Source organism: Theropithecus gelada, chromosome 16 (assembly GCF_003255815.1).
Source record: "Theropithecus gelada isolate Dixy chromosome 16, Tgel_1.0, whole genome shotgun sequence".
Classification (NCBI taxonomy): Eukaryota; Metazoa; Chordata; class Mammalia; order Primates; family Cercopithecidae; genus Theropithecus; species Theropithecus gelada.
In genome coordinates, this window is record NC_037684.1 from 46,801,804 (window position 1) to 46,828,316 (window position 26,513).

At 54.9% G+C, this 26,513-nt stretch overlaps 1 protein-coding gene across 1 annotated transcript in view; it reads right to left on the reverse strand.

The window, feature by feature from the left end:
- Window positions 1-26,513, reverse strand: part of SDK2 (sidekick cell adhesion molecule 2) — a 311,805-nt gene that overhangs the window by 41,408 nt on the left and 243,884 nt on the right. Inside the window, exons 22-36 of the mRNA XM_025361915.1 lie at window positions 25,178-25,299; window positions 24,366-24,475; window positions 24,083-24,233; window positions 20,833-21,070; window positions 19,887-20,002; window positions 19,047-19,236; window positions 16,932-17,030; window positions 15,760-15,954; window positions 13,320-13,521; window positions 11,933-12,036; window positions 11,331-11,401; window positions 9,373-9,508; window positions 6,375-6,431; window positions 4,930-5,031; window positions 4,659-4,774 (exon numbers count right to left, since the gene is read on the reverse strand). Of these exons, the coding sequence (XP_025217700.1) occupies window positions 4,659-4,774; window positions 4,930-5,031; window positions 6,375-6,431; window positions 9,373-9,508; window positions 11,331-11,401; window positions 11,933-12,036; window positions 13,320-13,521; window positions 15,760-15,954; window positions 16,932-17,030; window positions 19,047-19,236; window positions 19,887-20,002; window positions 20,833-21,070; window positions 24,083-24,233; window positions 24,366-24,475; window positions 25,178-25,299 (2,009 nt within the window). The remainder of the gene's footprint in view (window positions 1-4,658; window positions 4,775-4,929; window positions 5,032-6,374; window positions 6,432-9,372; window positions 9,509-11,330; window positions 11,402-11,932; window positions 12,037-13,319; window positions 13,522-15,759; window positions 15,955-16,931; window positions 17,031-19,046; window positions 19,237-19,886; window positions 20,003-20,832; window positions 21,071-24,082; window positions 24,234-24,365; window positions 24,476-25,177; window positions 25,300-26,513) is intronic.

Consider the following 26,513-nt stretch of genomic DNA (forward strand, 5'->3'; position numbering starts at 1 on the left):
TTTTTTTTTTTTTTTTTTTTTTTTTTTTTTGAGACGGAGTCTCACTGTGTCTCCCAGGCTGGAGTGCAGTGGCGCGATCTCGGCTCACTGCAAGCTCCGCCCCCCGGGTTCACGCCATTCTCCCGCCTCAGCCTCCCAAGTAGCTGGGACTACAGGCGCCCGCTACCGCGCCCGGCTAGTTTTTTGTATTTTTAGTAGAGACGGGGTTTCACCATGTTAGCCAGGATAGTCTCGATCTCCTGACCTTGTGATCCACCCGCCTCGGCCTCCCAAAGTGCTGGGATTACAGGCTTGAGCCACCGCGCCCGGCCCGGTAGCTAAACTTTTTGATAACAGCCATCCTTGCAGGTGTGATGGGATATCTCACTGTGGTTTTGATTTGCATTTTCCTGAGGCTGAGCGATGTTCAACACCTTCCCAGATACCTGTTGACCATTTATATATCTTCTTCTTTTTTTTTTTGAAATGGAGTCTTGCTCCGTCACTCAGGCTAGAGTGCAGTGGCATGAAATTGGCTCACTGCAACCTCCACCTCTTGGGTTCAAGTGATTCTCCTGCCTCAGCCAGGTGCCTGCCGCCATGGCCGGCAAGTTTTTGTATTTTTAGTAGAGACGGGGTTTCACCATGTTGGCCAGGCCGGTCTCCAACTACTGGCCTCAGGTCATCTGCCCACCTTGAGCTCTCAAAATGCTGGGATTACAGGCGTGAGCCACTGTGCCCAGCCTATGTATCTTCTTTTGAGAAATGTTCATTTGGGTCCTTTGCCCCATTTTCTTTCCCTTTAGGTGGATGAGTTCCTTCCATATTTTGGCTATTAACCCCATATGTCATAGGTATGGTTTGCAAATATTTTCTCCCATTCCAGAGGTTCTCCCTCCTTCTGGAAGCATGTTCTTCCCATGAGCTCTGAGACATCACTCAGTTTTTGGTTTCGGGGCTCAATCTGTAGACTTCTCTTGTTCTCTATCTTTCCTTGTCTAATCTCTGGCTTTCAGTACCATCTACACGCTGAGGACTCCATAATTCACATCTCTGGTTTGATCCTTCTCTCTTGAACTCCAGACATACATCTCTGACTCTGTTCTGTCTTCCCTTGATGTCCAACAGATGTCTCAAACCAAACACATCTGGAACCAGACTCCAGATCTCCCCAGCCTCCTCCTTCACCAGCTTTGTCTTTTCCTGCTCCATCATCCTACGGACCTGGGGCTGTCCTTGTTGCCTCCCTTTTCTCCCACTCCATGTTCAATTTGTCAGTAATTTTTGTTTGTTGTTTGTTTGTTTTGGAGATGGAGTCTCGCTCTGTTGCCCAGGCTGGAATACAGTGGTGTGATCTTGGTGCACTGCAACCTCCGTGTCCTGGGTTCAAGTGATTCTCTTGCCTCAGCCTCCTCAGCAGCTGGAATTACAGGCATGTGCTACCATACCCAGGTAATTTTTGCATTTTTAGTAGAGATGGGGTTTGGTCATGTCGGCTAGGCTGGATGTGAGCCACCACGCCCAGCCTGATTTGTTAGCAAATTCTACCAGCTCTGATGTTAGGACTAACCAAGTGCTGCCACTTCTCACCCTGCTCTCGCCTGATCTGAGCCCCCTTCATGACCCACCTGGATGGTTCAGATGCCTCCCCATGGCTTCTGGGCTTTCCCCATTTCAGACTATGTTCAGTGCAGCAGCCAGCGGGACCCTCTACAGGTCCCAGTCCTCCACTCAGAGGACCTCACTCAGAGTGAAAGCCAAAGCCCCGAAGGGCCCCAGGTGCTCCAGCCCCGGCTTTCCCGTGTCCCATCGTGCTCCCTGGAACTCACTCTGGGGACACACCAGGCTCTCTGTACACCCCAAGTACCTGACTACCCTGAGACCTTTGCTCTTCTTTCCTCTCTTTCTGATCTATGTGATTTGGGCCCTGTTCTCCTTCAGGTTTTTGCTCAAATATCACCTTCTCATTAAGGCCTTTCCTAACAACCCTTTTGTTTTTTTAGACAGAGTCTTAATCTAGGCTGGAGTGCAATGGTGCAACGATGGCTCACTGCACCCTCACTCTGCTGGGCTCAGGCACTCCTCCCTCCTCCCTCCCCGTTGGCTGGGACTACAGGCATGCGCCACCACACCCGGCTAATTCTGTTGTTGTTGTCTGTTTCCTTTTCATAGAGACAGGCTTTTACCATGTTGCCCAGGCTGGTCTTGGACTCCTAGAGTCAAGCAATCCACCCACCTCAGACTTCCAAAGTGCCAGGATTACAGTTGTGAGCCACTGAGCCCAGTCCTTAACAACCCATTTAAAATTTCAAACCCTGGCTGGGCACAGTGGCTCATGCCTGTAATCCCAGCAATTTGGGAGGCCAAGGGCAGATCACCTGAGGTCAGGAGTCTGAGACCAGCCTGGCCAACATGGCGAAACCCTGTCTCTACTAAAAATACAAAAATTAGCTGGGCGTGGTGGCGGGCGCCTGTAATCCCAGTTACTCAGGAAGCTGAGGTGGGAGAATCGCTTGAACCTGGGAGGCAGAGGTTGCAGCGAGCCAAGATCGCACCACTGCACTTCAGCCTGGGCGACAGAGCAAGACTCCATCTCAGGAAAAAAAAAAAGAAAGAAATAAAATAAAGTAAAATAAAATAAAGTAAAACAAAATTTCAGGCCGGGTGCGGTGGCTCACTCCTGTAATCCCAGCACTTTGGGAGGCTGAGGTGGGCGAATCACAAAGTCAAGAGATCGAGACCATCCTGGTCAACAAGGTGAAACCCTGTCTCTACTAAAAATACCAAAATTAGCTGGGCATGGTGGCAGGCGCCTGTAATCCCAGCTACTCGGGAGACTGAGGCAGGAGAATCACTTGAACGTGGTAGGTGGAGGTTGCAGTGAGCTGAGATTGCGCCACTGTACTCCAGCCTGGGGACAGAGCAAGACTCCGTCCAAAAAAAAAAAAAAAGAGAAAAAAAATTCAAACCTCCGCATGGATCTGGCTCTCCCCTAACCTGCTTCATTTACCACCACCTGGCGGTATTATTTCCTTTGTCCATTGTTGGTCTTCTCTCTCTAACATCTAAGCTCACATTGTCCCTGCTCACTGCATTATTCCCAGCTCTAAGAACAATGCTGGGCACACAGTAACTGCTCAATAAACACATGTCATTGACCAACTGAGACTGGAGCTCTCAGAACGTGCATGAATGTGCCTGCCACGCACCAGTTGTGTGCAGTCTGACTGGAATGCAGTATCAGCTTCGCTGTGCTCATTGGTTGATGAAGTTAATGCATCACTGATGCTCGCGAATGTTGATGTCAGTACGTTGGTTATCACATGTCCAGGAGGTAGCATTTTCTCCATTCCTTTCCACAGTTGCCGCTCAGGTACAGGTCACGTTTTCTGGAGCACGTAGACCTCTGCTGTATTATCTATGGTGTTGTGCACCCACACATTTTCCTGGGTCTGTATATTAACTTCCAAGCCTCGACAGTCTGGTGGCTGCCAAACTGCTGTTGGCGCTGCCTTGGCCCCTTTCTTTTCCCGTGGGAGGCATATGCTGGGGGGCAATGTTTAGTTTTCCCAGCTGGTGCTCCTGGGCAATGCCATGAGGGGTGTCATCCTTCTTTAGGGCTTCCTTGGCAACATGCCTTTCCTCCTTTCTTCCTCCTCCTTCACCCCAGATGGAATGAGACTCCTATGCTGGATTCTGTCCTAAATCGGGGCTACCTGTATTAATGAGCTGTGTGACCTGGGTAAGCTCTTCCCCTTTGCTGACACTCCTCCCACCTGTGGGATGAGGTGCCTTGCATCTCTCCTACTGCCCACATAGGCCATGGCACTGGGGCTCTTCTCTGGAGTAACAACCAGCTGCCAAGAATGAGAGTCGACTGGACCCTGGTGCAGGAGGCAGACACAGCTAAGGGTTATGTGTTCTAGCTGTTCTAACCAGGCAGACACGTTCCTTCTTATTTCTGGAGACGGAGTCTCACTCTTGTTGCCCAGGCTGGAGTGCAGTGGCATGGTCTTGGCGCACTGCAACCTCTGCCTCCTGGGTTCAAGCGATTCTCCTGCCTCAGCCTCCCAAATAGCTGGGATTACAGGCACCCGCCACCTTGCCCAGCTAATTTTGTATCTTTAGTAGAGACGGGGTTTCACCATGTTGGCCAGGCTGGTCTCGAACTCCTGACCTCAGGTGATCTGGCCGCTTTGGCCTCCCAAAGTGCTGGGATTAAATGTGTGAGCCACCGTGCCCAGCCTAGAAATGATTTTTAAACAGTGATTTCCAAATACTAGGCAGTGATGCTTTCTTTGCTAACTGGCTATCTGATTAATATCAATATTGTAATTACGAGGCCAAAAGCCCCTTGGAGGGGTCTTAAGTTATGTATGGGGCTGGGGGTTGGTGGGGAGGGATGTGTGTGCTGCTCAGAGATGGTACAAGCCGAGGGATGGCTAGAGTTTTTGCACCTAAGCTCAGCCTGCTGTCAGGACGCTGGAGGGGATGGATGTGGTTCAGCTTCAGGTGTACAATATTTCTGCGAATTGGGTCCAAATAGCCAAGGCGGCAGGAGCTGGCTGGATGAATGGAGGGCCTGGGGACCTGCATGCCTCCCACATATGACTTACTCCCCAGCCCTCGACCTGGCCCCTCGTCCATGCACCTCTTTGCTCTGCCCGAGGGCACCCTACCTTGTACCCCTGGATGTCTCCATTCTGGCTGTCCAGCGGAGGTGGCTCCCAAGTCACGTCCAGCTGTGTGGCCGTGGCGCCGTGGACGACCACGTTACGAGGTGCTGCTGTGGGCACTGGAAGGCGTGCAGGGTAGGCAGTGAGCACGCGAGTAAACCTGGGAGGGGAGGAGGGCTGGGCGGGATGGGGAGCCCAGATTCCGTCTCTTCCAGCTGAACTGGGTGGGGCTGGGAAAAGCATGCTGGGGCCAGACAGGGTGTTCGCTGCTCACCTGCCTCCCCGACAAAGACCTCCTGCGGGGTGCTGGAGGGCCCCTCGCCCACAGCGTTGTACACGCTCATCCGTATCTCGTACCGCCTGTGCTTGTTCAGGTCTATGGGGGAGAGCGGGGGAGGGGAAGCACACTGAGGTCACTGTCCCTGCTGGGAAGGTGCCCCCCAGGGAGGGTGGAGGCTGCCGGGGGAGGAATGAGGCACCCCTGCCATTCTAGTCCCCTCTGTGAAGGTGCAGGAAGAAGGAGGTGAGAGGCGGGGCCCCCAGGGGATGCTCCGTGCCAATCTGGACATAGGGCCATACTGGTTGGCCTCCTGGCCTAGGGTGACCGTACATTTTATTTTTCAACTGGACACTTTTGAGACTGAAAGCACTATGAATATTTACACTGGGACAACCAGTGTAAACCAAAACTGTCCTGGGCATGCCTGGCCATAGCTTCTCCCGCTACCCGCAGCGTGTCCTCTTTCCCCACCGTGACAGATGCCCAGAGTCCCCATCCACCAACTCTTTGCACAGCGGGGCTTAGCTCCAGGGGGGAGGGGCACATTGGATGCGAATTCTGGAGTAAGAAACCTGATGTTTCTGCCAAGTTTGAGGTGCTTGGCTGAGAACGCCTGGCAGAACTTGGGAATGGGATGCAGCTGCAAGAAACGGACGCAGTCACTGTCTCCTGTGGCTGAAAGTTTCTCCCACCCTCTCCACTCTTCTCTCTGGGTTCCCTGCCCCTGCTCCCTTCGCCTGAGTGGAGTCTACCCTTCAACAGGGCTGTGAGAGGGGTGTCACCCTTGCCTAGCTGTTTATGCAGCCTGTGTTGGCCACTGGTTGACGGAGGAAGGAGGAAGGGAATTTAGCCTTAAATTAGTGCTATTTTCTCCTGAGCATGAAACCCTCTTGCCTGAGACCCTGGGTCTCAGGAAGAACCATGGCTGGGGCTTTGGAGAAAGATCAAGGGCTGGGGCGTGCAAGCAGAAGGAACATGCCTAGTGCATGGGAGGATGACAGACGCAGGTGACTAAAACTGCTGTCACCTCCCTCCGGGTGCGGGGCCAGACTGTAAGACCCAGTTGGGCCGAGAAGTGCCTTCAATGGGACTAGATGGGGCAGCAGACACGTGGACACCTGCCCACCTACCCAGCAGCGTCCAACAGCTCCTGCTGCGGCCCCGCTGTCACTGTCCCTCCACCCAGCGGAGCATGGGGTTACACACTTCCCTTTTCCAGCCCACACCGGACAGAGGGCAGGCTTGAAGGAGACTTTCCCTGGCATCGGCCTACTTTTCCACGTGTTTAGGGTTATCACTTGTGTTCAGGGCAGTCCCGTTCCTTAAGCCCCCTGGGGAGGGCACACTTCCTCAGCTGTGATCAGGTCTCTCGAGGCCCCACTCCCAGTCCCCGTGAGAGGCCTGGGCCCGCAATGAAGCCGCCATGCAAGGAGACTTACTGTCCAGCTCGTACTGGGTGAGGCTGGGCCGGCTCAGGTTCCGCATGGAGTACATGGCTATGGGGTGGGGGTGCCGGGGCGGGGCGCAGAGGGAGACAGCAGACAGAGGAGGTTAGTGCCCACACATCCCCACCCACAAAGAAACCCCGGCCAGGCGGGGCTGACGGTGTGAACAGACAGAAAGAGTGTTTCCAGATTTCCAGTGCTGAGTTACGGGCCAGGATAACAGTGCAGTGGTGGCAGGGGAAGGTGGAGGCTCCCTGGACAGTCTGCCTCCACCCTCCACCCTGGTGTGCCCCGGCCCAAGGTGACGTGAGCCCCTTGTAGCCCAGCATCTCTAGGGACATCTCTGGGGGACCCTCTCACCCCCAACTGTCTTCCTTGTTTCAGGGCAGAGTTCCTGGAAACCAGCATGAAATACTGGAGTCGTTAATTTCCTCATATGAACCACAAACAATTTTACTACTAGGAAATATGACTGTATTATACACAGGCAATATAAAATCACAACCACAAGCACATGTGGGCAAAAAAAAAAAAAAAAAAAAAAAGAAAAGAGAAAAGAAAAAATGTCCACCAAAAAGGCATGCTGTCAGATCAGCTACTTCAGTTTTTGTATTAATATTTCTTTGCTACATGCTCAATCATTTTGTTGTCTGCTAACTCACTAGAAGACAGGCACAAAAGGCTTGGGAGAACCAAGGGAGGAAATGTGAAAATGAAGAGGCTGAGCTGGGCACAGTGGCTCATGCCTATAATCTCAGCACTTTGGGAAGCCACGGTGGGTGGATCACCTGAGGTCAGGAGTTCAAGACCGGTCTGGCCAACATGGTGAAACCTGGTCTCTAATAAAAATATAAAAATTAGCCAGGCATAGTGGTGCATGCCTGTAGTTCCAGCTACTTGGGAGGCTGGGGCAGGAGAATTGCTTGAACCTGGGAGGCAGAGGTTGCAGTGAGTCGAGATCATGCCACTGTACTCTAGCCTAGGCGACAGAGCAATACTCTTGTCTCAAAAAAAAAAAAAAAAAAAAAAAAAAATGCCTGGCACAGTGACTCACGCCTGTAATCCCAGCACTTCGGAAGGTCAAGGCAGGTGGATCACCTGAAGTCAGGAGTTCGAGACCAGCCTGGCTAACATGGTGAAACCCTGTTTCTACTAAAACTACAAAAAATCAGCTGGGCGTGATAGTGTGTGCCTTTAATCCTAGCTACTCAGGAGGCCTAAGCCAGGAGAATCGCTTGAACCCGGGAGGTGGAGGTTACAGTGAGCTGAGATTGTGCCATTGCACTCCAACTTAGGCAACAAGAGTGAAACTCTGTCTCAAAAAAAAAAAAAAAAAAAAAAAGAAGAAGAGGCTCTTAAACTGCCCCCTTCTCCTGCTAGTCTGTTGGGGTGAGTGTCCCACACCCACCTGAGTACCCAGTCCTCTGGGGTACCCCTGCCTGCTGCTCTCTTCTATGCATCAGTCATGGAGTCCCAGGTAGGTGGATAGAAGATATTTAGAGAAGGAGGCTCTTTATAAAAATCTCTAGTGGTCTGAGTCCAAATGTTAGGTGAACACAAGCACTTCAGACCCAAACAAGCCAAAGGTGTAGATGAACATCAGCTTTGAGCCACTGGGAAAACCTCAGTTTTTTCTTTCATTATGTACCAAGGTGTTCTAATTATTGTTGCTATCTGCTGTGCTGTAAAATATTTTATTGGTTGCACCACTTTGCAGCATTTTGTCTAAAGCTCTTAACTGTCATAAATGCACCTAACTGTCTGCCAATGTGGAATACTAAATAATTATTATGTGAGTGACTGATTTACTTTGAAAAACCAAAAACAGGCCAGGCACGGTGGCTCGCACCTATAATCCCAGCACTTTGGGAGGCCAAAGCGGGCAGGTCACTTAAGGTCAGGAGTTCAAGACCAGCCTGGCCAACACGGTGAAACCCTATCTCTACTTTAAAAAAAAAAAAAAATTAGCTGGGCGTGGTGGCGCACGCCTGTAGTCCCAGCTACTTGGGAGGCTGAGGCACAAGAATCACTTGAACCCAGGAAGTGGAGGTTGCAGTGAGCTGAGATTGCACCACTACATTCCAGCCTGGGCAACAGAGCAAGACACCGTCTAAAAAAAACCCCAAAAAACCAAAAAAAACCCCCCAAAAAACCTGGCGTCCTGGAGCATCTGCGCCCACCATGTATCATCTCCCAGACTGGCCTCGGTCCACCCCGAGCCTGAGCCTTGGTCCCAACCTCGTGCTCTCTTGCTGTGTGACTGCAACAGCCTCCAGCTAGGTGCCTGTCTCTGGCTCCCCATCCTCCCACCATGGCTAAGCCATCATCCTCATGCCACCAAAGTGGCTCCTAACACAAAAGTCCAAACACATCTTTCCCTTGCTGTGATCTGGGCATCGGCCCTCCCTGACATTTCCACCTGAACTCCCTGCTTTCTTTCCTTCACTCCAGGGGACAGGCTGGGTCCCTAGGACAGGCAGGGCAGTGAATTCCCCCAGGAAAAAAAGGGGGCCAGGACTACTGCTTTTGGGGTGTGACCAGGTGAGGCTTCTGGTCCCTCAAGGGCAGGGTGCTCCTTCTCATGCACCAGGCTGTCCCCGTCTCTTTGTCCTGGTTAACTTGGCATCATCCTTCTGTGTTAGCACCAGTGCTGGTGTCAGGTAAGCCTTGCCTGGCCCTGGCTTTAGGCCCTCTTAGAATGTTTCCTTCCCAGCTCGTCTGGCTCCCCCTCCAGCCTGCAACTCCAAGAGGGCGGGGACCTTGCCTGTCTGGATCATCGGTGTGCCCCACAGTGTCTCAGGGCCCATAGAAGGTGCTCAGTAAATATTCAGTAAATGAATGAATGGGATGGGAGGAAGGAGAGGCGCAGACAGGGGAGGGAGGCAGGGTTTCTCAGGTTAGAGTGGTTCCAGGAAGCTGAGAGCTCCAGAGTGGGTAGGTGAGGGTGACCACCCCATCCCACCCATTCCCCCGGCTCCCAAGTGTCACTCACAGGTAAGCTCGGCCCATGTGGCGCCTGGGTTGTTGATGCCTCGAAGCGTGAAGCCCCTCAGTCCTTCATAGAGCAGCTCCCGGTATCGGATCCGGAAGCCCAGGAGGATGCCATTGATCTTGTCCTCTGCTGGCGGCTGCAGGGAAGGGAATAGGGGATGAGGAGGGGACCTGGACCACCGCCCACCCCGCCCCATGCTCTCTCATCATGCCTCCTGCAGCCACAGAGCAGGGACTGTGTTTTAACGAGGAAAATAAATCAAGATTATTGAGCATTTTAAATTTACAAAGCACTTCTGATGAGGCCATTTCACCCCTGCAGCATTCCCTGGAAGGAAGGAAGGGCGGGAATCCATAATCGCCTTTTACCAAAGCAGGAAACTGAGGCTCAGAGATGTAAAGGAACTTTCCCAAGATCACACAGCATCATTGGGGCCTGGAGCACACAGCTGTTTTCCTAGAGCCACTCCTTCTTCAGTTCCTTTGTCTTCAAGGGCTGCCTTCACCCGATGACCAGCCTTCCCAGGCCTGCTGGTCCCTGCCTGGATAATACTTCCTGGTGTTTCCTGCAAGCTGAGCCCTCTCCTACTCTTAGTACAAGTAAGGGTGAGTGCACCCCTCACCCCTTCATCAAGTTCTCCTTTGCTTCCTCTCCTGTCTACAGCTTAGCTGGAGAACAGGCTTCGGGAGAAGGTGGAAACCACTTCTTAATGATACTGCTTATAAAGAACGGGCTGACCAGCCTGGCCAACATGGCGAAACCCCGTCTCTACTAAAAATATAAAAATTAGCTGGGGGTGGTGGCACATGCCTGTAGTCCTGCTTGGAAGGCTGAGGAAAAAGAATCGCGTGAAGCTGGGAGGCGGAGCTTGCAGTGAGGCGAGATTGGGCCACTGTACTCCAGCCTGGGCGACAGAGCAAGACTCTGTCTCAAAACAAAACAAAAACCCCCAAAAACCAAAAACCTGCTGAAACAACTCAGCCTTTATTAGCTCCTTAATGGCTTCCCCAGCTGCCACGGGCACCTCCCTGCCCCCTCCGCCACGTTGCTCCAGCCTTGTCCTGGTCACAGATGCACTAAGTCATGTTCATCTAAGGGAGCGTCCTCTCCTTGAGGCTGTGTCTCAGGCTGTGGGGTGGGGGGGGGGCCCTCCTGGCTTTGTCTTCAAGGGCTTTCCCTTTGTGGGGCGGCAGATGGCTGAAGGGGAGTGCCTGCCCCTTTGATCTGGAGAAGTGGTGACAGGAGTTCAGTGCTTTGAACTTTTAGTAGAGATGCGGTTTTGCCAGGGGTCCCTCTCATGTGGGTGACCTGCTGAGTCAAGGCAGACTTCAGAGGGCACAGGAGGGCCCCGTGGGGCAGGACCCCTGAGCAGCCTGGTCGCTGAGGTTGGCCTGGTCTTCCCCAGGCCATGGCAGAGCAGGCAGTGCCAGTGAAGAGTGGGCATCTGGAAGGGGTATGGATGAAGGTGGCCATTTCCTCTCTACTTGCACAGTGATGGTGATGGGCATAGGTCTCTATGAGGAATCCCTTCACTGACCAGTGGGGCTTCATGGAGACTCTGGGGGCCCTGACAGCACCAAGCACTTTCCAGTCCGAGGACTCAGCAGGCCTGAGGCTAATACACCTGGCCCTGCCACTCACGGGCTGTGTGACCTGGGGCCATTCGGGTCCCCTCCCTGAGTCTCAGTGGTCGTCTGCAGAAGGGGATGGCAGCACCTGCCTGATGTGACTATCTGGAGAGTGTAATGAGGTGTGTTGTGTGAGTGTGTATGTGTGGGCACGCGGTATACAGACTGTTCTGTCGCATGCACACGCCTGGATTTCTCATGGCTTCCCAGGTGCTCTGGGGGCAGAGAATCTGGGGGCTCCACGCAGCCCTGGTGGGGACTGCTGGCTTTCCAGTCCCAGAGCAGAGCTCGTCTGGGTCTTCATGGAGCTTCCTGCCTGCTGGGCCGTACCTGCCATCGGATTAGCACGGAGGTGGTGGTGTGGGGCGTCACTGAGAGGATGGTGGGTGCTTCATCGGGGGCTGTGGAGAGAAGCAGACAGGTGGGTTCTGGGGGCCACAGCTTCAAGCCCCCTAGGAACCCACTGGGGCCAGATTCTGCTAATACTGGACTAGGGGCAGGTCCAGCTTGCATCACCCTCCATGCCTGCTGGCCCAACTGCTGCAGAGCAAGGGGTTGGTGTAAAGGGGAGGGAGGCAGGGGCTGTGAACCGACCCGGCCCAAACCCAAGGGTCCCAGAGCCCCCTCCACTCTGCCCCTCGGAGCCACAGGCCGCTTCTGCTGCTGCTGGGAACTCCCGTCCCGCTCACTGGCCGCCTGTGGGACACGAGGAAGGAATGCGCCACAGGCCAGGCTGGGCCTGGGAGCCTGAGCCCTTGGCAAAGGTGTCTCTGGTCCAAGCCTCCCTGAGACCCTACCCCGGGAGCGGAAGGGCCCAGTGGATCCCACGCCCCTCTCATCTTTGGAGGCCACCTCCCCCCAGAAGAGAATGCCCCGTGCCCGGGAGGTAGCCAGTGGGCTGACAGAGAGACTGCTGGGGAAGGGGTACTGACCGGCCTGCAGGGTGGTCAGCGACTCCGACTCCTCGCTGAACTCGCTGTCGCCAATGTCATTGGTCGCCTTCACTCGGAACTTGTAGGACGTGAAGGGCTTCAGCCTGTAGGGGGAAATCAGGGCCAATAAGCCAAGGTGCTCCTTAAAGGCCTCGCCCCCAGGCCCTCAACAGGGAGTCTCTGTGATCCACCCCTGCTCGGGAAAGGGGGTGGGGTGCTGGCCCACTACACAGAGGGCACACTGAAGCTCAGAAAGGAGCTTTGCTACAAAGAGGACAAACTGGGACCTGGCCCCAGGAGTCCCAAGCACCTAGACCAGGTCCTCCAGACCATGCCAGCCTGGGGTGCCTTTAGCCCCAGTTGTAAGCCATAGGTTCCCGGGAAGAAAATGCCTGCAGCTTCTCCACCTCGGAGAACCATGCAGCCACAAAAGCACCAATACCTCCACTCGGAACACACTCCTCCGCTGCCCCACAAACTGCCATCTCTTTCTTTTTTTTTTTTTGTTTGAGATGGAGTCTTTTTTGTTGTTGTTGTTGTTGAGACAGTCTCACTCTGTTGCCCAGGCTGGAGTGCAGTGGTGCGATCTTGGCTCACTGCAACCTCCGCCTCCCGGGTTCGAGCGATTCTTGTGCCTCAGCCTCCCGAGCAGCTGGGATAACAGGCACGTGCCACCACACCCAGCTAAGTTTTCTATTTTGGTAGAGACAGGGTTTCACCATGTTAGCCAGGCTGGTTTCAAACTCCTGACCTCAAGTGATCCTCCCGCCTCAGCCTCCCAAAGTGCTAGGATTCCAGGCGTGAGCCACTGTGCCCAGCCTGTCTTTCAAATGTAGTAAATTAGGGAAGAGCTGAGGTTCTCAAGAGTTAAGCAGTACTTCATCTCTATAAGCCTTACTTCCTCTCGGAGTAAATGTCGCTTTTAGATTTATAGGGGGTGGGAGAGGTGGGGAAGAAAGTATTGCTCAAAACTCCCAGTCACATCAACTGGAATATAAAAAATACAACCCACTCAGAATTAAATTGAAGCTAGAATTTCGGAGTGACACTCCACTCCCCTATTAAAGCTGGAGAGGAAGATGCCACTGGAAGAATCACTAATGAAGGATGACAGGCACTTCGCTAAAGGGGGACTTCTAGGCTTCAGAAATAGATAATTAAGAGGCAACCTAACAGGGTTCTGGAGAGAACAGAGTGAAAGAGAGCAGGATAGAGCTAATTCGGGAGGGTGAGAGTGGACGCGGAGGCCACCTGGGTGGTGCATGCCAGGAGGAGAGCTGGGGCAGGCTGGAGGTGTTTCCAGAAGGCCCCCTACCCAGTGGAGGAGCACCGCTGGTCCTGGCGGGGAGAGGGGAGGCGGGGATGCTGGCATGGACCTGGGCCTCACCTGTCCACAATGAAGCTGGAGGCGTTGTGGCTCACGGAGGCCGAGTGCAGGGTCCACCTGCCGCTGGGCAGCTCGCGGGTCTGGATGGTGTAGTAGCGCACAGGGGAGAGCCCGTCGCTCCCCGGCTCCCAGGACAGCAGCACGCTGCGTGCTCTCACATCCTCCTGCTGCACCACGGGCCTGCTGGGGGGCTGCGGGCGGTCTGGAGGTGGCAGAGGGGGAGGAGCAGGTGAGTGGGCCAGGCCGTAGTGGAGGGGGCTGGACTTTCTCCAGGGAGGAAAGGAGGTGATCTGGGCTCAGGCCCGGCGTCCCTTTCCCAGCCCAATTCTGTGCACGCAGGATCCTTGCAAGTTCTCACACCTGGGTACAGCCAGCACCTCTCTCCGTGTCAGAGGCCCACCCTCAGACTCCCAGAGCTCTAGGATCTGGGAACTTACAGCTCCTCAGGGCAGCCCTAAGCAAGGACTGACGGTGAGGAGGGACAACACCCACCCAGCTCCTTTGCTCCTGCCTGAAACGAGGCCGAGCCTGGCCCTGCGCTGTCCCCAATTGAGCAGGATGAGGCCGTTCCCCTACGAGGGACGAGGGACGCTGCTTCATTCCAGGCCCGAGCTTGGCTTCCTTCTCTCCCCAGCCTCACTGCCCCGCCCCTCCTGCAGGGCTTCTCACACCTCAGCAGTACTGGAATTCGGAACAGATGCCTCTGTGGTGGGGGCTTCCTGTGCACTGCAGGATGCTCCGCAGTGTCCCTGGCCTCCACCTGCTTGATGCCAGTAGCACTCCCACACTGTGACAACCAAAATGTCTCCAGACATGTCCAATGTCCCCTGGGGCCAAAGTAGTCCCCAGTGGAGAAGCACTATACAAATGGATTTTCCTGAGTACATTGTCTTCTTCCTTCCCTCCCTTCCTTCCCTCCCTGCTTCCTTCCTTTCTTCCCTGCCTCTCTCTCTCTTTTCTTCCTTTCCTTTCCTCTTTCTCCCTCTCTCTTTTCTCCCTCCCTCCCTTCTTCCCTCCCTTCTTTCTCCCTTCCTTCCTTCTTTCCGCCTCCCCTCCCCTCCCCTTCCCTGCCCTCCCCTCCCCTTCCCTGCCCTCCCTTCCCTTCCCATCTTTCTCCTTTCCCTTCCCTTCCCCTTCTCCTCCCCCTTCCCCTTTCCCTCCTTCCTTTTTCTTTCTTTATTTAAAACACAGACAGGGTCTGTATCTGTTGCCCAGGCTGGAGTGCATTGGCACGATCATAGCTCACTGCAGCCTCAAACTCCTTGATCCAAGCAATCCTTCTACCTCGGCCTCTTGAATGGCTGGGACTACAGATGTACACCACCACACTTGGCTAATATTTCTTTTTTTTTTGAGATGGAGTCTCACTCTGTAGCCCAGGCTGGAGTGCAGTGGTATGATCTTGACTCACTGCAACCTCCGCCTCCCAGGTTCAAGTGATTCTCTTGCCTCAGCCTCCCAAGTAGCTGGGGTTACCGATGTGCGCCACCACGCCCAGCTAATTTTTGTATTTTTAGTAGGGACGAGGTTTCACCATGTTGGCCAGGCTGGTCTTGAACTCCCGACCTCAGGTGATCCACCTGCCTCAGCCTCCCAAAGTGCTGGGATTACAGGTGTGAGCCACCATGCCTGGCCTATGGTTAATATTTCTATGTTCTGTAGAGATGGGGTCTCACTATGTGGTCCAGGTTGAGAGGATTTTCTAATGTCCCTTTCAGGCCAGTCAAGTCCAAGGCTTGCTTTTGGGGAGCCCAAGGTCAGGTAAGGTGCCAGCTCAGGGCAGCAGTGCAGCGGCAGCTGGAGCTCCAGGCTGCAGCACTGATCCCGCGCCCATCTGTTGTGACAAGGCCAGGGCTGTGAGCGGGGAGGGGAGAGGGAAGATGGTCACTAACCCTCCCTTAACTAATTAATTAATTAAATTAGACAGAGTCTTGTTCTGTCACCCAGGCTGGAATGCAGTGGTTCGATCTTGGCTCACGGCAATCTCCATCTCCCGGGTTCAAGTGATTCTCATGTCTCAGCTTCCTGAGTAGCTGGGATTACAGGTGTGCGCCACCACGCCTGGCTAATTTTTGTATTTTTAGTAGAGACGAGGTTTCGCCATGTCAGCCAGGCAGGTCTCAAACTCCTGACCTCAAGTGATCCACCTGCCTCGGCCTCCCCAAGTGCTGGGATTACAGGCATGAGCCACTGAGCCTGGCCACACACTTTCCCTTTAGGAAACCAGACCAGAGCAGAGTCCTTGGGAGTGAACTTGCAGCCCATCTCTGGGAGTCTACTAGACCCCTCGCTGACTTTGACTTCAGAGATTGGGGCCCACCTTCCATTCTCACTCAGGGCACTGCGGCTCATACCAGCCATCTACTAGGAGCAGCTCAGAGCACTGGCTGACACCCCTCAGCTGCCCCCCAGGCCTCCCCTGGTCCCTGTGGGCAGTCACCTCTCTTCTCGGTGGTCACCACCAAGGCCTCGGCAGCATCTCCCCAGCCCTTGCGGGTCTGGGCCGTGATGCGGAACAGGTAGACAGACTCTGGCTTGAGACCCGTAGCTGTGTACTGCCGGGCGCTGGGTGCCAGCACCTCCACGGTGGCGGTGTTGGCTGTGGTGGTGTTGAGCCGGTGTGTGATCTGGTAAGCTGTGGGAAGGAAGCACATGGCTATTATGGTAAGCAAGGCAAGCTGCCCCTAGGGCCCCGGGAAGGGTTGTTCCATCCAAAGCCACAGCTGTGTCTGCTATGGCCACCGTGCTGTGGTCACTTTGGCTGTGGTCGGTCTGCCTGAGGCCTCTGGGTCACTCTCTGGTCTTCAGCTGCCACCTGGGGAGGGTGGACTGTGGGTGGCATGGAGAGGCACTCTATACACAGTGTCTGTGACCCCCATAACAACCCCAAGTGAAGAAACTGAGGCCCGGGGAGGTCAGATCACCTGCTGGTAAGTGACAGCTGGAATCCCAGCCCAGGTCTTTCTGGGCTAACGCATTTGCCCTTCCTGCCTCCACTCTGTCTTGGGGATGTGGCATTGCTCTAGGGCAGGTGGTGCGTGAGGTCGGGACTGAGACCCTGGAATAGGCACAGGTAGTCCAAGCCCCCATTTTAAAGGTGAGGGGACTCAGGCTGCAGAGGGGAGTAGACTTGCTCAAGTTCACGCAGCTGCCGACCGGAACCCTGCGTGTGTGTGTTGGGGGAGCCCTGGGTGTGTGTATTGGGGGAACCCTGAACGTGAGATGAAGCTTCCCATCTGTAGCCTCTCTCCCCTGCGCCTTGGGACTCTTTTTCCGGCTGTGTTGAGCCGGCCAGCGTGCCCTCACTTGGCCATGCTAAGGAACAGCGTCCGAGGTTTACCAGATGGCCGGCAGGCTGGGGGCCTGGGGACATTTGGAGACACAAAGCCAACCCATGACTTTTAGGGGACTTGGACTCTGATCTTGCCCTCCAGAAGATAATCTGACACCCTGGAACTTCTAACAGGACTAACACTCAGATCCCATTCGAGAGGGGATGTGGAGGCTCCCTGGACCTACTCTTCCCTCTAGCCAGTAACAAAGTGGCCTCCTCTACAGCTCATGCCTCCTCCTCCTTCCTGCAGCCAGGGCATGGAAAGGGCAAAGGCTTACCAAGAATGATGCCATTGGGGGCAGCAGGGGGCTGCCAGATCAGCCGCACCGACGTGGTCCGCACTTCTGGGAACAGGATGCCCATGGGTGGTCCTGGGACTGGAGGGGCAAAGGAGAAGAGGCCAACCGGTGAGGCTGCTGCTCAGCTGGGGATGAGCCCAGTTCGGGGAGAGCAGCCTGGCGGGGTGGACGGGAAAGGGGCCGCCCAGCTCAGTAAATTTCTGTGGAGTGCTGCCCTGTGCCTGACACTGTGTTAGGAGCCAGGGGCAAGAACATGGAACCAAGGGGGCTTTCTGCCCTCAAAATAGGCGTCATTTGGCAGGGACCTGAAGCTCCAGCCTCCTCTGCTCATTGTATACACGCCCAAGAACCGGGCTACCCTCAGAGCTGGGCGCGTGGGCCCTGGATGGATGTGTCTGTGCTTCAGAAGGTCCTGTTCTGACTTCCTTCCCCCCATGGGGTGAAGTGTCCGTGGGGTAATGGGAAATGGACACCCCCAGCCTGCACCACTCCTCTCTCTAGACCTTGCTCTGGAATCCTGGGACCCTGGAATTCCCTGCCTGGAGAGCCTAAGCATGCTTCCAGGGGCTGCATGGACCTGGTCCACATCCACCCCTCTGAGGGTAGGCTATGCACCCCTGCCTCCAGGGAGGGCCAAGGGATAGCTATTTTGCAGGTGTGGAGATGAAGATTGAATGGAGTGGGTCAAAGGAGAGGGCGAGGAGAGAACGGGGCAGGGGATGGGGGAGGGTAGCTGGGGAGGGGACACGCTTCCTGTGTTGCCGCATTCCAGCACAGAAGGACAAGATGTCTTGGATTTCCAAAGGTTTTTTTTTTTTTTTTGGAGACCCAGTCTCGCTCTGTTGCCCAGGCTGGAGTGCGGTGGCGTGATCTCGGCTCACTGCAACCTCTGCCTCCCAGGTTCAAGTGATTCTCCTGCCTCAGCCTCCCAGTAGCTGGGACTACAGGCATGTGCCACCATAGCTGGCTAATTTTTGTATTTTTGGTAGAGATGGGGTTTTACCATGTTGGCCAGGCTGGTCTCGAACTCCTGACCTCAAGTGGTCTGCCTGCCTCGGCTGCCTAAAGTGCTAGGATTACAGGCGTGAGTCACCACGCCCAGCCTGAGATTTCTAAACTTGAACCTGGCCTTCCAGATCATTATAAGGGTATATCTGTCAAGGCAGGAGGATAGAACATATTTAATTTAACAGTTCATTAGCTTGATGAATAATGTTAGCATATGCAAACATATGGTATTTGGGCTTCCCTCTGCACTCTGGTCTGGCTCCTGCAAATGTCTGTGGAGGGCAGTAGGTGGGGGTGTGTGCGGGGAGATGGGAGGGGGCAAGGGATGCATCGGTCAGCTTCTGATGGGGAGTTTTGCTACAGGGATGAATGCCTGCAGCCCGCTGGTGACATTCTTTTGCAAACAGGACCAGGAGGTTCATGTGTCCAGGAAAAATACTTTCATTTTCACAGACCTTTACTCAAAGTGAACCTGCTCTAGTTGAAAGACAAAGTAAAACTGGCTGGGCGCAGTGGCTCATACCTGTAATTCCAGCACGTTGAGAGGCTGAGGTGGGCGGATCGCCTGAGGTCAGGAGTTCGAGACCAGCCTGGCCAACATGGTGAAACCCCAGCTCTACTAAAAATACAATTAGCTGGGCATGGTGGCCAGTGCCTGTAATCCCAGCAGCTCAGGAGGCTGAGGCAAGAGAATGGTTTGAACCTGGGAGGCGGAGGTTGTAGTGGGCCAAGATCGCACCACTGCACTCCAGCCTGGGTGACACAGTGATACTCTACCAAAAAAAAAAAAAAAAAAAAGTAAATTAAAACTGGGGCAAGTCCCTATTCCATACACTTGTTTTGCAGAGAGACCAAGAGACTAAATCAGATGTCAAACTGCCTTCGCATTGTCCTCAGGGATACACAGGCTGTAATTAGCACCCGCTGCAGTGGGGCTGGTGGCTCCGAGTGATCCATCCCTACAGGAGGCCTGAGGCCACGGCTCCCCGTGGGGCAGAGCCTGACCCCAGAAGGGCAAGGCCAGATGGGCAGGAGGAAGGGCGGCTCCTCCCAGCCTCCCCCAAGCTCTCTGGGATTTGGACTCACCATCGTCCAGCGTCCGCTCCAGGATGGGAGGGTGGCTGGGGCTGCCGTCCCCGATGCGTGTGAAGGCTAGCACCTGGACCTCATAGAGCACATATTTGCCCAAGCCGGTGAGCTGGGCACTGCGAGACGAGTTGCCTTCCACCAGCCAGAATCGGGGCTGGGCGTCCGAGTCCTTCTCCTTATATATCACCTGTCAGGGCCCAGCACAGGGTGAGGGCCTCGGGCCTGCGTCTCACCCATCCACACTTTTCATAAGTCTCATCCCCAGGAAGGGGGTGGGTAGACCTGGGCTCTTTGGAGTGACTTGGCCCCCAGGGTCGGGGGTAACTGCAAAGCTAGTGTACCCAGAGGGCTGGGGACACAAAGATGGACTCAGTCATAGAGCAAGAAGGCTCCTGAGAGGGCATGCAGGTGGGAAGACAGCCCTAGACACGGGGCGTGACTTATGCAAGGTCACACAGCTAGCAGCTCTGTGTCACACATCTCCCAACTTCCAGACCAGGGCTGGACCATGTGACTAGGCACAACTTTAAAAGGGACTCTAAAAGATAATGAAAATCAAAACTGGGTCCATCAGAGTCGAGTGAGGCTGGGGGCATCCAGTGTGGCCTCCCAGGAGAGGAGGAGCAGCCCGAGGACCTGGGTTCTCTCTGGGTGCCTCCCCACCCACAAGGGATGACTTGTGGTTGCCATGGTGACCATTGGCTAGGACGCCAGGCAGATCCCCTGTATCCACTCTAGGAGGCAGAGACCCAGAGGGTGATAAGAACATGGTTCCTTGGATGGAGAGGCTGGAGGGGCCAGTGTAGGGACCCCACCTCCTGGGATCCTGGGACTCACCTTATAGCCCAGCACAAGCCCGTTGCGATCAGCTTCGGGGACCTCGCTCCAGCGCACCAGCATGCTGCTGGAGGTGGTGGCCAGTGCAGACACGTTGGTGGGGCCAGAAGAGGGGACTGTGGGTGAAAAGGAGTGGAGAGAAGGTACTCAGGACCCAATGTTGACTGTGCAAGGGACATGGACCAGGACAGGGGGCCAAGGGAGGGGCCAGTTCAATGTTGCCTCTCTATGGAAGAAACGTGGCATACATGGTCCCCAAACTGCAAACGATCCCACCAAGACGGCCTTTGGTTTTGGAATGCTGCAGACGCTGTTTCCGGTTTCCGATGAGCCTCCCCACAGGATTCTCTGCTCAGGTTAGGATTAGATGAGCTTGCATTTCCTGCTAGCACAGCAGAGAGGGTGGGCAGAGGGACCAGGGTGGCCCAGGAGAGCTGTCTGTCATTTAAAGGGTGCCAGGAAAAAGCCACAGAGCAGTGAACCACGTGTGGATGGATGAGGCTTGCCTGAATGCTGGGCTCACATTCTGTGGGTCACCCCTGGGCAGGCCCCCAGGAGCTTCCGGTAGTGATTCTGGAACACTCTGAGAGCTAACCCTTTCCCCGATCCCTCCACTGTGGTCTTTCAGGCACCACTGGGTTTCAGGGTTAAAGCTGAGGGCAGGGGAGTGGGCAGTTTGAATGGTGGAGCCTACTTAGCTGTCCTCCAGAGGCAGGGACACCCTCGTCCCCCTTGGGAATATGGGAAGAGCAAGCACAGTTGCAGGGAAGTGGCAGGTGCTGGGAGATGTGGCAACATCATTGTGACGTTGAGCATAAGCAGAGGAAATGAGCTCAGCCTGTGTTTGAACAACAGCTTCAGCCTGGCACGCCCTTGGATGGCCCTCAGGGCACAGAGAGCAAGGAGGGGAGAGGCAGCAGGGTGGCTGGGTGTGAGGGGTCGGTACCTGACTCCCGGGTCCTGCCCACCACCGTCTGGCTCCAGGGCCCGCTCCCGATGGCATTGAAGGCCTGGACCTGGACGCGGTACTCCGTCCACTCCTCCAAGTCCTCAATGGTGTACTCCCGCTCCACGCGGTCCTGCACCACGTGGCTCAGCGTCTTGCCGTGCCCATCTGACCGGCTGTACTTGATCTTGTAGCCCACGGACTCAGGGTTCCCATTGTATTCCATCTCTGGGAGAGGCTGCAGTGGGGCAGGGGGAGCAAAGATGCTATGAGCCAGGCCCCCCACTGTGCAGGGAAGAACTGCCCTGGAACCCTCTCCTCCAGGGAGCCTCAGGGCTATCCATCCCACTGTCACCCAGTCAGTGTCCACATGAGGCTCTCTCACCCGAGTGTGGCTTAGGTTGTGTGACTGTGTTTCTGATGGGCTCTTATCTTCTTGCAGGGAGGACAGAGAAGCGGCATCCTTTACTGTGCATGTGACAAATCTATTACCCTGCCAAGGGAGCCAGGAGCCACAAAGGCCATCTGTCCGACACGCTGATAGCACCGCCACCTTTCGCTCTGCTGTCTCTGCTGCTTACCTCTGTCACTCAGGCGCCAGCACACACTTAATTGCCTATCACACCTGGTCTCAGCTCATGCCTGCCTTTGGAGGAGTGAGCATGGGCAGAGAGCAGGATGAATGGGGTACCTGCTGGTCAGGAAGTCCTTCTGTCCAGCAAACTTCAGTCTCTCCTGCTGCATTTTCAGCCTCCTTTTTTTCTTTTTCTTTTTCCTTTTCTTTTTTGTGTTTTTTTTTTTTTTTTTTTTTTTGAGACGGAGTCTCGCTCTGTCACCCAGACTGGAGTGCAGTGGCCAGATCTCAGCTCACTGCAAGCTCCGCCTCCCAGGTTCACGCCATTCTCCTGCCTCAGCCTCCCGAGTAGCTGGGACTACAGGCGCCCGCCACCTCGCCCGGCTAGTTTTTTGTATTTTTTTAGTAGAGACGGGGTTTCACCGTGTTAGCCAGGATGGTCTCGATCTCCTGACCTCGTGATCCGCCAGTCTCGGCCTCCCAAAGTGCTGGGATTACAGGCTTGAGCCACCGCACCCGGCCACTCTTTTTTGTTTTTTAAGACAGGGTCTGGCTCTGTCTCTCAGGCTGGAGTGCCATGGTGCCATCTCAGCTCACTGCAACCTCTACCTCCTGGGCTCAAGCGATCCTCTTGCCTCAGCCTCCTGAGTAGCTGGGACTATAGGCATGTGTCACCATGCCTGCTAAGTTTTGTAGAGACAAGGTTTTGCTATGTTGCCAAGGTTGGTCTCAAACTCCTGAACTCAAGCCATTTGCTCGCCTCGGCCTCCCAAAGTGCTGGGATTATAAGCCACTACACCCAACCAGCCTCCTCCTTGTTTGAGTCTCACAGAAAATAAAAGTCAGGTTTCTTTGTTGGGCCTTAGGACTACGCTGATGAGGCTGTGGTCACCAGCTTAAGGTTGTGTGGATGACCATGGGCAGTGCTGGTGAGAGTGGAGGCGTGCACACAGGGAGGGGAGCCCAGGGCCCGGCCTCCACTCCTCGGAAGGGCACAGAGCTGGGGTGGGGGCATCTCCAGCCCTCACCTCCCCCAATTCTGCTTCCCCAGGGGCTCTGGAGGGCCCTTGGTCCACAAGCTCACCCCAGGCTGACCCACTTTACCCCACTCCTCACCTTCGGCCCCAACCTCTCCTGCTCACTACACGCTTCCTCCCTCCTGCAGACACTTAGTGAAGCCAACCAAAGACCATTAAGATAGGAATCGATGGGCTTGAGAGCCGGAGATGGGGCTTACGTGCACATTCCTTTACCTGCTGAGGAAAGGTAATGGACCACGCACCATTATGCACGGGCCTGAGCGGTGTCTAGGGCCCTGTGCCACGCGGCAACTGCCTTTCTATTCCCCCGTGCAGTCCCTGCCCTCAGCATCAGACTCTAACCTTTTAGTAGCTGCAAACCTTAAAGTGAGACTCAGGAAGGAAGCAGGGAGCCAGCCTGGGGTGGGGATGCCTGGGAGCAAAGGGGCAGGAGGTGGGCATGGTCACACTGTGCACGGGGCACTGAGCTGGGCTGAGACAGCTCTGCAGCTCTGCTCAGGTGCCAGCCACTCTGGGAAGGGAACTGCAATTAATAACTAATATTTAGTGAGGACTGACGGTGCCAAGTGCTTTCATGGCTGTTAGCATCAAGCTGTCCGCACACGGGAACGGCAGTAATGACTTCACAGTGTGGTGTGTTTGCAAGTTGTGTTTTGCACAACGAGTGAGATCTTACATGGAAACAAAGGGTTTGTGTGGTCAGACGGGCCTGGGGAAGCGGGGTCAAGAGGGCTCCTGCTATGCTAGTGTTCCCGGATTCTCTACGGAGCTGTGGTATGCAGTGCTGATCCCCACATTTATTTGTCTAAGAATTCTTGTTTGCTCCAAGCGCCTCCTGGGATTGCTGCTCTGTGGGACGCGTGCTGGGAAACGATGTTCCAGAGGGCCTGGCGGGGAGAAATGGCCTCTCCTGTTCTCCAGAGGATGAGACGGCAGTGTGCCCAATGGTTAGGGCTGTGGACTTGTGGGTACAGATTCCCTGGGTTGGGACCTCAGCCCTGCTGTTCATGAAAGCACGTGGGAGGATGTGGGAGGCCTTGGGCAAGTTATCTGACCTCTCTTCTGCCCCAGTTTCCTCATCTGCGAAATGGGGACCAGGATCACTGCTGTCACAGGCTTGTTGTCAGAATAGCGCCTGGTAGGAGAGGAAGCCTCGGCATGTTACTATCACTACCTCGTGCAGGATGGCCCAGGGTCATGACCCTCAACACATAGCCCTGATCTGGGGCACCCTCTCTGAATGCCACAGTGGCACCTGAATCCCAGACTCGCCGCTTGGAGCTGTGTGGCTTTGGGCAAGTTCTTAACCTCTCTGAGCCTCAGTTTTCTCAGCTGTAAATTGAGATGATCATGTGTCCTTTGTAAGATTACTGGGAGGATCAAATGGGATGAAAATTTTAAAACGCTTGCCATTTAGCGATGCTCAGTAAACAGTATCTTTTAGCTCCTTCCTCTCATTGGCGGTGGGTATTTGTTCATTTGGCTAAGATGCTGATTATCAGGCATCTCACCAGGTAAGTAAAGAAAAGAGAAAGAGAAGAGAAAGGAGCCATAGGAATTCCAGTGCTCACCTTCTGGGAGGCAATGACTGGAAGCTCATGGAGAGGTCCCACCCCTGCCCCCCAGGGAGCCTTACCATCCAGCGCAGCCACAGGCTGGTCTCACTGGCCGTGCGCAGAGACACGTTGGCTGGGGCCATGTCAGGGGGTGCCTGCAGGGTCTGGATCTTTCTAGAAGGCTGACTGGGGGGGCTGGTGCCCACGATGTTCACCTGGCGCATGCGGAAGCTGGGGCGGTGAGAGATGAGAAAGATGGTAAGGGCAGGACCCCAGCTCTCAACCTTGTCCTGGTCTGGGCCACGGCCCCCACCCACCCCCAGCCCTGGGGCTGCTGCCCTCTCCCCGGGCTGGTCTTGTTACCTGTAGTAGGTGAAGGGGTTGAGGTCGGGCACCTCCATGGAGCGGGCATCGGGCTCGTTGGAGAGCTGGTGGATCAGCAACCACTCCTCTCCCTCCCCGACCACGCCTACCTGGAAAAGGGCGAGACCTTAGGCCTGTCTAGCCTACAGGGTTCACACAGGGTGCTCTAAGCCCCGGTACAAGCCCTGCCAGGGAAGAACTTGGTTCAGATCCTGGGGCTCATCTGGAGGGCACCAAATGGGGCTACCATCTTTCCAGGCCCCTAAACACGACTGCAAGTGTGACTCAGCCCTCCTGCCTTACAATCTCTCAGGATGCTTGTGATCAACATATTCCCGGGCCCGTCAGAATTCTTGGAGCACTGCCCAGGAATCTGTGCTTTTAACAAGCAGCCCAGGTGATTCTCCTAAACATCTCGGGGCACTTCCAGAGACCCAGGCTGCCCCTCAAACCAGCTAAATCAGAATCAGAGTGTCTGTGGGTGGGACGCAGGTGTGGGCACTTCTGAACGCTCCCCTGATGATTCCAGGGTACAGCCAAGGCAGATATTTTTATCTTCCAGCACCTGCGTATTTTTCTAGGCACCCCCAGACCCAGGAGGGGACTGTAATGTGTGTGTGTTTCCATGTACACAGGTGAGGGGCAGGGGGAGCTGGAGACAATATTGGGACGTGTGAGCATTTGGGGTATAATTGGCCATTGAGAGTTGCATGTGAAAATTCACACAGGCTGAAACACACATAAGATTTTTGCACTCAAGAGCACGGGGTGCCCTGGCAGGGGCTGCTGCCCAGGCCCCAGGCCTGCCCTACCTGGGCTTCCACCAGCCAGCGGGAGATGGAGGTTTTCCCATCGTAGCCTGGCCTGAACTGCAAGGTCACGGAGCGGGGGCCGATGTTGGAAATGCCCAGGTTGGTGGGGGGTCCTGGGAGTTCTGGAAAAGGAGAACAGGGTGGGGAAGGAGATCCGGCAAGAATAGCCCTCCATGTCGAACGCGACTTTTGGGCATGGAGAGGGCTGTGTGTCACGCTTTTCCTGGAAATGTCCGAGGAGAAGTACAGCCACGGCCTCACTCCACCCACAGTCTTCGTTTCCGCGTCTTACGGAGAACCATGTTCGTGCCAGGAGGCTGGGACAGAATTAGGGGCCAAGGGAGATCTCCCAGGGCTGAGAGGGGGCTCAGGGCCAGGAAACAGGGGCTGGGATGCCTCCTTCTTCCTGGCAGTTCTGGATGTGAGTGAGGGGCTCATAAGGAAGCTGAAAGCTGCATTCAAACCAAGCCGGGCTGAGAAAGAAACCAAACAGGACCAATCCTCCCTCCGTCTGCACAGATCTCCTGCACCCTCCTAAGCCTAATGACAGTTCAGGAAGGTGACAGGATGGATGGGGACAGGGGGAAGCTTATTTTCTGGCCAGGAACCCTGGGGCTCTTGGAGCTCAGGAAGACAGAAAAAGCACAGATTCTGGAGTCAGAATGAGTCTAAATCTAACTCCACTATTTACAGGCTGTGTGTCTTTGCACAAGTTATCCACCTCTCTGTGCCCCCATGTCCTCCTTGGTAACGAAGATGGTAATAACAACACCTCCCTCAGGGTTGTTGTGAGGATTAAATGAGTCAATGTGTGCAAAGCTTCTAACACCATGCCCCGTGAGCGCTACATACGTATTTGCCAGCATGGCTGTAATTATCACTGGGGGTTGACTGAGGCTCAGGCAGCCCAGTCATCTACACAGCAGGTGGAGGGATCCTGGCAGGTCATATAAGCACTGCCTGCCTGATCTGGATGGGACCACATGGTTATCCAGTCCAACTTCCCATATATACAGATGGGGAAACTGAGGCACAGAGGGGCCCCGGAACTTGCTCAAGGTTGTAGGGCTTGGCAGAAGCAGAACTGGGAGTGGACCTGGGCTTGCTCTCTGTGCCAGGCCTAGGAGTATTCCCACCGTGCTCTGCCACCTCCCAACCAACACTTCCACACGATGGAATCCAAAGTGGACTCTGGGCGGCAGCGGGAATTTTTCCCCCGAATCACAGATGCCATTGCCTGGTGTGGAATCTTGTGAGAAATGGGTGAAGGGAGGGGCTGGTGGGGAAATGAGACAAGGCAGGGGGCCTCTGCTTTTCTGAGAGCTGTGGGAAGACG